The 12,198-nt window shown below is 44.5% G+C and overlaps 1 protein-coding gene across 7 annotated transcripts in view; it reads right to left on the bottom strand.

Annotated features, from left to right (window-relative positions):
• Positions 1–4,606: 4,606 nt before the first annotated feature.
• The window catches only part of Ltbp1 (latent transforming growth factor beta binding protein 1), a 399,391-nt gene continuing 391,799 nt past the window's right edge, over positions 4,607–12,198 (bottom strand). For all 7 annotated transcript variants that reach the window (XM_006984834.4, XM_076558654.1, XM_076558656.1 and 4 more), the window contains 3 exons: positions 10,685–10,807; positions 6,401–6,550; positions 4,607–5,599 (listed from right to left, as the gene is read on the bottom strand). In XM_006984834.4, the coding sequence (XP_006984896.1) occupies positions 5,421–5,599; positions 6,401–6,550; positions 10,685–10,807 (452 nt within the window). In that variant the 3' untranslated portion in view covers positions 4,607–5,420. The remainder of the gene's footprint in view (positions 5,600–6,400; positions 6,551–10,684; positions 10,808–12,198) is intronic.

Raw genomic sequence — 12,198 nt, 5'->3', positions numbered from 1 at the left:
TTGTGCAATTTCATGCCAATGAGCAACGGCTGCAGACACTTTCAAGTATTTCACTCAGTGTTATATTTGACAGTCAGAAGGACACTCACTTCACAAACCCTGATGCAGAAAACTAGGCTGATCATAACTAGGCTCAATGGTACTTTCACTGGCCTTATACCGCTCTAGGGGATGGGTTGATTAAAGGAATTGGTTATGAAAACCACAACCAAAGAGGTTTAACCATGACGGCACCATGCATGGGTAGAAAAAGTCATTCCCAGAAGCCATAAGGTTCTGACTGAAATTCTATGCCATCTGTACATCGCCTCACTAAAAGCTGTTGGCCAGTGAGGTCCTTGAGGGCCCACCAACCACACAGGCTGCTGCCATTGCTGCTGGCTGCATGCCAGAACTACTAATAGATGGCGCAATCCTATTGCTGAAGGTACCACACACTTTGGTGGCAGCACAGAGAGACATCAAGCTGGGACTGAGCTGGAAGCTCCCTCATCCTTATCCTACCCGTTGACTTTCAAAGTGCCGTAAGGCACTACGCAGTCTGCTTGTAAAGAATCGTTCCCAAACGTCCTATTAAGTTATCTACTTTTCATACGACTCTAGAAACATGCCAGGCAAGATGGCTGCACTGGAACAGAACTTGCGTAACTGTTATGGCCACATCCAATGGCTTTCTGATAAGATTTAAGGCTCATTCCATAGGAGGAAACCCGTGTTTGGTACTGTAAGCCAGGACAAAACTCTGTAACTACAGAGGTCCTAGGCTTCAATGCAGAGGATATCCCTACAGTTTTGTTAAGCGGATGTGATGTGGCTGTTAGATTTATTTCTAAATAGTTGTGTGTATGTCCATAGATTATGTCCATTGTCCACCTTGCTTTGGGAGGGAAATTTCCTTTTTCAGTGGGTAATGGTTACTGGGGAAGCTCATAGGCAGTCAAACTGCTGAGAATAAATGACAGTTGCTCTGGCATGGTGGTCCAATGATCAGCCCAACTGGGAGAAAGTAATCATACATCTATACCATGCTCTCCAAAGCTCAGAGGGCATCACAGAAGAGAGCCGAAGAATGTATGTGTCAAAGGAAGGGGTGGAGTGGTGTTGTGGAACTCTTCCCTCTGTATACGACCCAGCTGTTGCTGTGAAGCCAGATGTGATTGCACAAGACCCTCACAAGATCAGGCCCACCCACATTCCTTTAGGAAAGCAGAGAAGACCTATGAGGTTCATGAGACACCCGAGGCCTTTCAGCTCCAATGGAGAGACATACAAGTAGTGGACAATGATGGGAACAGGAGACTCTTCTTCAGGGACTTAGTGGCCTATAATATTGGCCATCATCCTTTAAGGAACTCCCCTGTAGGGAAACATTAGCTTGCCATGCTGAATGGGTATAGAACCATTTCTCTGTCCTGCAGACCTCTCTGTCTAGAGTGAATAGAAACATAAACTCCCCAGCAACAGTCAGTTGCTCTCACCTGCATTTTCTCACGGAGTTTGACACATGAGTAAGTGACCATCTACGGAGAAACGATCTCAATGACAACCGTTGTTTTGTTGAAAACCGCTCCCCCCCCCCGTTGAGTGTTTGCACCTTCTTTAGACCCTAGTTTATTTTTGCACTGATATTTGCCCTCTCTATCTCTTCTGTTACTTTTTTTAAAAGATTTATTTATTTATTTATTTATTTATTTATTTATTTATTTATTTATTTATTTATTTATTTATTATGTATACAGCATGTATGACTGCAGGCCAGAAGAGGGCACCAGATCTCATTACAGATGGTTGTGAGCCACCATGTGGTTGCTGGGAATTGAACTCAGGACCTCTGGAAGAGCTGTCAGTGCTCTTAACCTCTGAGCCATCTCTCCAGTCCTTTTTTTTTTTTTTTAAATATATTTTTAATTACATATGCATTGGTGTTTTGCTTGTGTATATGTCTGTGTGAGGTTGTGGGATCCCCTGGAACTGGAGTTAAAGACAGTTGTGAGCTGCCATGTGGGTGCTGGGAATTGAACCTGGGTCCTCTGGAAGAACAACGAGTACTCTTAACCGCTGAGCCATCTCTCCAGCCCCTTGTTACTTTTGGGGTTCATCTACTCTGGCTTTTTAAAAATCTTCAAGCTGTATGGCTACACTGTTCATTTGTGATTTCTCTCTCCATCCCTTCCCCCTCTTCTCTGTGCATATCAGTGAGGTGAGCTTCTTGTTTTGTTTTGTTTTGATATCCATTTAATCTTCTAACTGGAAATTGTGCTTCATTTAACAAGTTATATTAATAGAGAGGGGCTCACGCCTGCCATTTTCTTGCTTTGCTATTAGTCGTTTTGAACATTCCTTATGTCTGTGTTCCCCTCTCCTTCATCTTTGTAGTATGATGTTTTAGGGCACTGATAATATTTAGTTCTTTTGTTTCTCTTTTGTGAGTTTAATTTTTCTTATTGGACATGATATTTACGTGCTCATAAATTTAGATTAGGACTCCCTTAAGTATCTTTTTTAAAGGCTGGTCAGCTCTTTATGGGGCCCTTCGATAATGTCCTGTCTCGACATGACTTAGTTTCACCTCCTTTCTGAAGGCAAACATTATGGAGTACAGTCTTAGTGGCTTCAGGGCTCAGACTTTCTCATCCCATTCCTTCCAAGCCTTTAGAGATTCTCTTGACTGTGTGCTGCTGTCAACTTGTCAGGACCTATGTGGGGGCCAGGTGACATGCACCACAAAGGAGAGATGGCAGGAATAACTATGGTATTCATCTGTGAAACATCAATGAAGTGCTTTCCCACGTATAGGGTTATGATCAAGCCTAGGCAAATTCTTCCTGTGGCTCCCTTTGGCAGTGTATGCCATGAGGTAGGTAGCAGCCCAGGTTTTCCAACCTGTAACTCCACTGGAGGGAGTCCTTGCCTGAAAATGAGCAGAAATAGGGAGGCATGTGGAGCAGAGCGAAACTGCTCTTGGCTTTCCCTAGCTGTGTGCACCCCAATACAGAGTGATGCTTGGAGCTCCCTCCCTGCGAATTCTGCTGTGGTTGGGGTAGCAGCTCAGAGACCCTGTTTTCCCATCTTGCCCTGTGGGCTGTAAGCCCTGAGCATAGTACAATGGATTAGTGATGGATTAAAGGCGTGCGCTACCACACCTGGCTGTGCCCACCCTGCTTTGAAGACAGGGTCTCTCACTGGCTGGGAGCTTGCTCAGTAGGCTAGCCTAGCTGGCCAGCAAGCCCCAGGGATCTGCCTATCATCTCCTCCTCCTCCTCAGCCCTGGGATTACAAGTGCATGCCACCCCGCCTGGGGATCAAACTTTGGTCCTGATGCTTGTGTGAGCCCTTGCTCAAGCCCTGCAGCCTCTTTGCTGGGGCCAGAACCCAACCCTCCATTTCTCCTACATGAACAGCAGCTGAAACTCTTGAGTTGGTTCAGGCTTTCAGCTTCTACCCAGCTCTAGTGCTGCATTAGTTTCCTATTGCTACAAACGTAGTCGCATCAAGCGGTATACCGTTATCTTACAGGTCAACAGGTGAGATCAAGGATCTCATTGGACTGAAATCAGGGCGCCAGGTATAGACAGTCCTGTCTTCATTTCTCGACTGTTTGTGAAGAGTCCTCTCCCTGTCTTTCCCAGCTCCCACTGGCCGTCCTTGTCTTTGGTTCATGTGTCCCCTGCCGGTGAGTGGTAGGTCGAGGCACTCCCATGATGCACCTGACCTCTTCCTTGTCACACCTCCATGACTGCTTTCTGTCTTTCCACCTTCAAGGTTCCAAGGACACCCCTGGGGATTACCTGAGGCCCACCCAGGCAACCCAAGCTCATCTTTCTTTTTGGGGTCAAGGGACTTGTCTTGACTTCTCTGACACAGTACTTTTCTTGACTATGACAGATTCCAAAGGTTATGAAATCAACATCTTTGAGGCGTCATCAAAATGTCTACCGCAGATATTAGAAGGCAAAGGCCTCTCAAGAAAGTATTCACTGCGGGAATGTTCCAGGGGGGTCTGCGGAGGCAGAGCTTGTTTTTAAAATAGGTTAAAAAAATGGAATCTGAACTTCAGCTTATACTGTAAAGCATCTGTAGTTGCTCGGCTGGCTCATGAGTGAGCAGAGACTCTGCTTTGCAAGGTCTTGTTTGCCCATTATTCCCATCGCACGGACCTGTTTTGGTTTTCTAGAGCGGCCATCGGCTGGCGGTTCCGACGGAAGTTTATTTTCTCAGAATTCTGGAGCTAGAGTTTAAGATCTGTGGCAGGGTTGATTGCCTCTCCTCTGAGGCCTCACTCCTTTGTGGAGGGTCGCCTTCTTGTCTTCTTCAAGTGATCTTTCTTCTGAATGTGTCCTGCCTTCCTGTCGCCTAAGGACACCCATGATCTTGGATTACAGTTTACTCCACCAGCGTCCATTTCTTCCTTAGAGAATCCTACCTCCCAACAGAGTGACATCCTAAGGCACTGGGACTCAGCCTTTCAACCTGTGAACTCAACAGGGCAATGATCAGCCTGTAACAGTAGCTAACTAGTCCTAACTTCTAAAGTGACGGAGGACTATTAGTTAAGAAATAGAGGCTTGGGGAGTGGAGGGATGTACCATGTTCTGTCACACACAGGTTTGGTTTTTTTTTTTTTCCTACAAAAATGGTGATTTTATTTTCTTATAACATACAAAGGTAAATATTTGGGGGGATGTTCAGGATTTTAAATTTCTCTGGGTTGACTTTACACATCACAATACTAATACACGTTAAGAAGTTCTTCCATTTCAGTCAAACAAAGGGATCCAGTTGAGGAGAGATATGGCAATACATGAAAATGAAGGTGTTCCCCCCTCCCCAAATGTGGATAAAAGCTTACCAATCACTGCCTGCTCCACAGGACAGACATCCACAGGACAGACATTTGCTTTTAAAAGGCTCCAGACCAAAGAACAGCACAACCCTGTGTCATAATACTTATAATACAGTCTAACAATATTTTATCAAAGATGTTTGAACTTGAGATTAATGCTGAAGAAGAAAAAAACGATAGCCGAGAAACTGCACAACAAAAAGAAAATCATATAAAACATCTCCACCACTATTTAAAAGCCAAATTTAAGCAATAGTAAAAAAGAAAAAAAAATCAAAACAAGATAATAATACAACCTCTGTTTAAAATAACAGCCCTATCCTGCCTCTTTCCCATTGAATTTTACATATGAACAGACTATATATACTGGATTTTTTTTTTTTTGAGAAATGTCCATTTGGTCTGTCACACCCATCAGGTTCTGGCTCCATTCGCTCACTGTCTTTGGGGGTACATTCAACTCCATGTTGTTTCTGTCTTGGCCATTCTGGGTTAGGTGCAGTGTGTCAAGTCTACATCTCTCCCTTTTCCTTTACACAGTGCAGAGTATATGGGCATGGGTTACACAGCGTCTCCTTTACTCCGAGTCGTCTTTGTCTAAATTCAAAGCAGCATTCAGCGGCGTGCAGTAGTTGGGTTTGTCGGAGGGCACATAGCCTGGCAGACACAAACATCTGTAGGAACCCTCTGTGTTGACACACTTGGCGTTCTTGCAGAGGGACATCCGGTTATTCAGCTCACTGCATTCATTGACATCTGCAATAAAAACCCAAACCACAGGTCAACGGTCCCGAACGTGACTCGAGCCGGAGACACGCAGGTACCTTCCGCACCTGGGTGCTGCCCGCAGTTCTCGGCCCCACGAACCAGACAGTGTCCTCACTGTTACCCCTTTCAATGGGCAAGACAAACCTTCTTCGATCTTAAAATAGACTACCACGGAGAGTCCAGAATTGCCCTGTTACTCAACAGAATGCCAAACATTTTGTCAGCTTGACATTTTATAGAGACAAGCAACAACGGAACCAGTGATTTTAGTATTTTTAATCCAGACTAAGTGCTCAGGGAAGCTGCCATTTATTAGATGCTCTCTACTCTTCTATAGTGAAGTCACATACTCAGGGAAACTATACTTACTGAGCCGTCCAATTTTAAATTTAAAAGTCAACATAATTACTGGAGCTATTCTGGCTTTCCCTCTGTATTTAGCATTATTGGGGGGTGGGGTTGGAGGCAGAGCTGCATGGTACAGTTCTTGCCTAGCATGCACAAGACCCTGGAAAATAAAACAGTAAGGATTCTGAAATGGGGGTGATAACTCTGAGCTTTAGTTGTGATAAAAAACAAATACAGAATATACCATTGACCGTCTTAACTATTTTTGTGTATAGCCCTATAACACCAAGCATAATTATACTAAATGCATATTTTCATAACTTTTTTCATCTTCCCAAACTGCAACCCCTGCTCATCTATCTGAAACATACTCAGCTGACCAGAGCTGGTCACAGGGGATCCCAGGGAAGAAGCCCTTCATTTGGACACTCTCCTTCTTACCGACACAGGTCATCTTGGCCATATCCAAATGATACCCGTCAAAGCAATCACAGGTGTAACCTTCCTGGACCCTCACACAGCGGCCGTTCTCACAGCCGTTAAGGATGCCACACTCTTCCGCCTGTAATTCCTCAAAGCTATTTAAGAAACCTGCAAAGGAAAAGGCAGGGTCCAGGTTAGAAGTGTTCACCCTCATTCCCTACAGAAAATCACATTATTGTTGTTGTTGTTGTTGTTTAGGATCTGGTTCATTTTATATGTTTGTTTTAGATACCTTAATGTTAGCTTTAGAATTTACTATCAAGTATACCTACAACCAGCGTTAAGCATAAAACAATTCAAAATTTTACACGGATCAGCCCACTTTTTGAATTCTAATGCTTTATACTAAAATCATGTAATGTGGAAAACAAGGATGAGTTTGAGTTTTGAGAAAACAAGCATGGGTTTGAATTTTTCTTTCCAATTGAGAAATGTGGGATTTTTTTTTAAACGTTTTACATGAATTTTCAGTAGGACAGAATTTTTCAGTAGGTCAGGAAGCCTTTAGGGGTGGGATCAGTGGAATTCCTGAGCAGTGTCCAGCAGGCATTTTCTAAGCAGGCTCCCAAGTTTGAGGATGCGCAATGGGAATCACAGAAACAAAGAGTAAGGCTGGCCGTGCCCTGTGGGATCTGTTTACTCCGGCTTTCCAGTGAGCCGTTTACAAAGGCCCACAGGATAGAGGGCATAGAAATGATTCAAGACATCTTGATAAATGGGAAAACACATTATACTTGTGTTTAGGAAAACAAAAGGCTTTAATAAAGGACGAAACAAAGAAACTCTTGTTAGGCTCTTTTTATAGTTTAGACACCAGCTCGGAAGCCATTCGAGACGCCTAGAGTTTTAACAACATAAAAACCACGTGACCGGCCATGAAAGTGTTGAGCTGTCCTCCTAGAGAAGGAAGTGGTAACTATAAATACATGTCTATCAAGGGTCCCCTTCCGTCCACAAAGGGGCTTTAAAGAAGTTACAGGCAGACCTTTTAGCATCACAGGACCTCTGAGGTAATTCTCCAGTAGAACTGTAGGGGGCAGCAAAATATTGTTGCTACGCAGGGCCAGACGGTCTTAATTTGCATAGGAGCCCACCCAAAAAAAAAAACCTCTTTTAAAAAAGTAACGCATCCATGAGAGCCCCTTGCCAAAATTTAAAGAGGGGAAGAAATGGGTCATCAAGAAATGAAATGGAGACACATAAAGCTGATTTGAGAAATACAGACTTAAAAAAACGGAACCTTCATTGAAATCTTCAAACCCAGTATATCACGGTAAAATCATTTCAGTGACAGCAAAATCATTTCAGCGTCACGACTAGTAAGACTACATTTTATTATAGGAGTTAAAATGTGCCATTAACAAATGGAACTCGAGACCTCCTAAAACACACTTTCAGGATTCTACACCAGGTAGGCAGGACCTGATCCAAATCTGACCTGGTACCTATTCAGGTAAATGAACACAACTACATCCAGGAGCCAAGGTCACCCTCTGTGGCCATTTATGTGACACTATGGGCAGAGCCGACTGACTACAACAGAGACCATGTGGCCGGCAAAGTCTAAAACGTTACCATAGCTAGCCTTTCAGAGAATGGCTAACGCACTAATGAAATCCAGTTTTGGAAATACTGCTCAAATTGAAGGTGACGAAGACCACAACCCATGAAGGTGATGAGAATTCTCACTTAGCTCCTCTTCCATTACTGGCTACTCGGTGTGGTCCTTTCTGCGGCAGGGCCAGGAGCCCTTGCTACCTACAGAGCAGGCCAGGCTGGGGAGATGTTTCTAATATACAGGCTGTTTAAAGGCCGCTGTGGAATCAAAACTGGAGGTCCAAACCCACATGACAACTCCCTAGGTGTGACACCAATGTGTGTGTGTTGACATTTGTGAATTGAAAAGGAGCGTTAGGAGCTGGAGAGATGGCTCAGTGGTTAAAAGCACTGGCTGTTCTTCCAGAGGTCCTGAGTTCAATCCCCAGCAATCACATGGTGGCTCACAACCATCTGTAATGAGATCTGGTGCCGTGTTCTAGCCTTCTAGGCATGCATGCAGGTAGAGCACTGAATGCATAGTAAATAAATTAATCTTTAAAAAGAAAAGAAGAAAAGGAAAGGCACTTTAGAGTCATGTTGGCATTGAAGAGAAGTTCAGGATAGGTCAGCATGTAAAGTCCTAGAATGTGAACTGTAATGAGGTGATGCACATAAGTGTGTGGGTTTCGGGGTGGCTTACAGACTTACCTGCTATTTCTGAATTTGTGGGCTTTCTTTGGATCTTGCTATTTCTCCCCTTTTCTTTTTAAGGAGAAGGTTTACTGATCTATAGCCCTTACTGTGATGTGTATTACAAGTACATAGTCTTGGGGTTAGGGATGTATTCAGGCCCATTTCACGAGGTGGCTCAGGATCGTGTCTTTTTAGTAATAAAACAAGATTACTACGCACAAGAGTTAGGATTGGGACAGTAGTTATCCTTGGGGAGACTTGGGAAGGGGCAGCGGGAACCTTCTAGAACCATATTGCTCTTGACCTTGGAGAGGGGCCATATAGGTACGTGATAATCAACCTGACTGGAATAGCAGAAACATGGCATTCTGAACTCTGCCAGGTGATCAGAACACAGCAAGCATCCTCGGATGGAGTCAAGGTTGGGTCATCTCAGAATTGCCCCAACGAGTATATACTGATTCTCTCAAGCTGAAGTCACCTGAGGAACTATTTACTTCTGAACCTGCTACCAGGCATGCCTTTTCCTATTCCTACCAAACTGTAATGATTCTCCAGGGAGGGAAGGTCTTCACATACTTAAGCTGGAAAACAAACAGCCTTGGTAAAGGAGGCTGGTGGCTGGGGTAGCAGAAACCTGAGTAAACAAACTCTTGGAAGTAAGCCTTACTTTCCACTAATTTCCAGGTGCCCTCCCTCGCCATAAATCTCTCAGGGGGATGAACAGAACTCACCATCCTTTAGTGATATCAGATATTCCCAGGTTGTCATTCATTCACAAATTTACTATCTAAAAGCCTCCAAGCAGTATTCTCTGGCCATTTCTTTAAACTTTGCTCTTGTATTGTGAAATGTAATTAAATGTCATGCTTTCTCATCAGCGCCTGTATTGTTGGATTCTCAGATCCAACCAAAGAGCTCACATAAGAACAGGGAGAGGAAAAGAGTGTCTGCCCTCCCAAACCACAAGGGAAGAAGGAAAAGACACTTTGACTCTGTGGAAATAATCCCAAATGTAACTACAAAGTTCTGGGTGCTACTCCCAATTGGTGGCTTCTGGAGACAGGTGACAGCTTCCCCACCCCATCAAGAAAAGACTTCATAGTATGTTGCAACTCTGAAATATCTCTAAAGTCCTAGCCCCAAGGTTCATGGTCCATAGGGACCCAGCATGTGAGAATGTGGTACAGCTGCTTGAGTGACGGGCATCCCTCATGAGATGAGGATGGGTCCTTGAATTCACACTTCTCTATTACGATGCAGCTTGGCATCCACTTGCCCAGCCAGCCATCGGCTTTCATTCTGAACTGCTGTTTCCAAACCTTGCTCTGTCCTATCTGAAAGTACGGATGTCTCTCCTATGGAGACACAGTTTGCGTGTGGTTTTCTCACACAGGACCCTCTGTCCATAGGCCGTGGGGCATTTCCTTTCTAGAGGGGACATTATTTTCATTCCTGCCTCCCCCCCCCCCCGACAGCTCAGCTCACAAATCCAGAAAAGCTGGCACGTGTTATTTCTTACTTAATAAATCCCCTCACAAGTGGATTCTAAAAGTCCATTTCTGACCAAGAAGGGTTTTTTTTTTTTTTTTTTTTTTGGACCACCCACTCTAAAATACTTGTAAAGATCAACTTGGTGTGGTGAACATTTGCCATTTTCTTGTAGGGAAATGGAACTAGACCATGACTTAATAAGAAGCGATTGAGCTGTAACAATCACAACAAAAAGATCATTAAAGAAAATAAATACAAAAGCCCCCTCCCTCCACCACCCCCCCCAAGCCACACTATCCTTGGAATCTGGTGATTCCAAGCCAAAGCAGCAGGCTATGTAAACCACAGGGATTACAAAACCAGCCTGTTGAGTCCCACCCTGAGATTCTGATGGGTAGGTTGAGACCAAGACCCACAGATCTGCATTTGGAACCATTTCCCAGGGATTATGCTTTGAAAACCCTGAGTAATCTTGATCCACAGCTTAACTTAACATGACTGAATGATTGTGCTTACGGTCCTGAATGAAGTAAGGGTCAGTCTCTGTGCCATACTGTTCACTGAAGTCCACCAACGCATCCCGTCCATACGGTCGCCGTGGTCCCGTCACAGGGATGTTACACAGCTGGGCATAGTCATCTGAGAAGGAAAGGACACTGTTGGATTACGTTAGACATGCACACTACATCTCAGAGGAGTGAGCCTGGCATCACACACACACACACACACACACACACACACATCTGGATGGAATGTGCCTGAGGATTCATCTGTGGGAGCTGGGCACATGCAACACACTGAATATTAGGATAGAACATAAATAAGATTCCCAAACAATGACCTGAAGGAGCTGATGATATGCAAAACCCATCCTAGAAAACATGAGAGAGAGAGAGACAGAGAGACACAACCAGAGAGAGACAGAGACAGAGACAGACAGAGAAAAACAGGGAGAGAGAGAGAGAAAGAGAGACAGACAGACAGAGAGAAAAAACAGAGGGGAAGAGAGAGAGGGAGAGAGAAGAGAGAGAGAGAGAGAGAGAGAGAGAGAGAGAGAGAGAGAGAGAGAGAGAGAGAGAGAGAGAGAGAGAGAGAGAATCTTAGAATGCATCAGGCCTTCTGGAGGAGAAGCCTTATCCAATCTTAAAAGGTATTATCATAAAAATATAAGAAATAAAGTAGTCCATGTAGTAAGTGAAAGGCACACGTCCATAAGAAACAGGAAAAGTGGATCATAACATGATTCATACCACGTTCATAACATGATACAACAGCGTCTGCGGAGTCTCAGCTTGAACTGACCAGTGGTTCCTATAACTGTCTAACACTGTGGAATGCCAGGCTCTGTGAACGTGACTACAGCATGATGGAAATCACAGCCAGGATGCGCGTCGCACTAAGAAGTGACGGATTGCACACTGCTTGTTCTGTCGTGTGGTGTTGTAAGCACTTAATTAACACCCAATTCACCAAAGCATTTGCCACGCTGAGAGAGTCTGTTGTCATCTGCATTTTACTGATGCAGTCATGAAGGCACAGAGAGGTTATGCCTCAGTTGGTGCCCAGCTGCCCCGGGGCCTAAAGTCAGTCACCAGGCCACAGAGCTTTCTTCAAGTGCAGCCTCCTGCTGCTCTTCTGGAACACCAGGCCTTATTTGCTCTTCACCTCCAGCTGCTACTTCCTGTAGCCACATCCCCATTCCAAACTGGACCAGCCCAGAATGGTTGGATTCCTAACCTCCACTCCCCAGCCAAGCTGTGGAATCTTGGTTCTCCACATGCAGGGGGGCTCCTGTGATTTAAATGCATGGAAAGATGTCAGGCTCTTGCCTAGCCTTCATAGTGGTTGATTGGAAAGTCTGGAGAGAAATGTTTTATGTGCTGGATATATGAATGACAGAAAATGCATTTCCCAAATATAATAACTAGCAGTTGGTGAAAAGTCTGAGTTTCCTAGAGGTCAGCTACTCTGCCAGGATGATTAGCGGCAGCCAGATACTAGGCTCTGGGACTAGACTGACAATCTCACCA

This window comes from Peromyscus maniculatus, chromosome 22, assembly GCF_049852395.1.
Source record: "Peromyscus maniculatus bairdii isolate BWxNUB_F1_BW_parent chromosome 22, HU_Pman_BW_mat_3.1, whole genome shotgun sequence".
NCBI lineage: Eukaryota > Metazoa > Chordata > Mammalia > Rodentia > Cricetidae > Peromyscus > Peromyscus maniculatus.
Note: the sequence above shows the minus strand (reverse complement) of the source record. Positions and strands in the feature narration are given on the sequence as shown.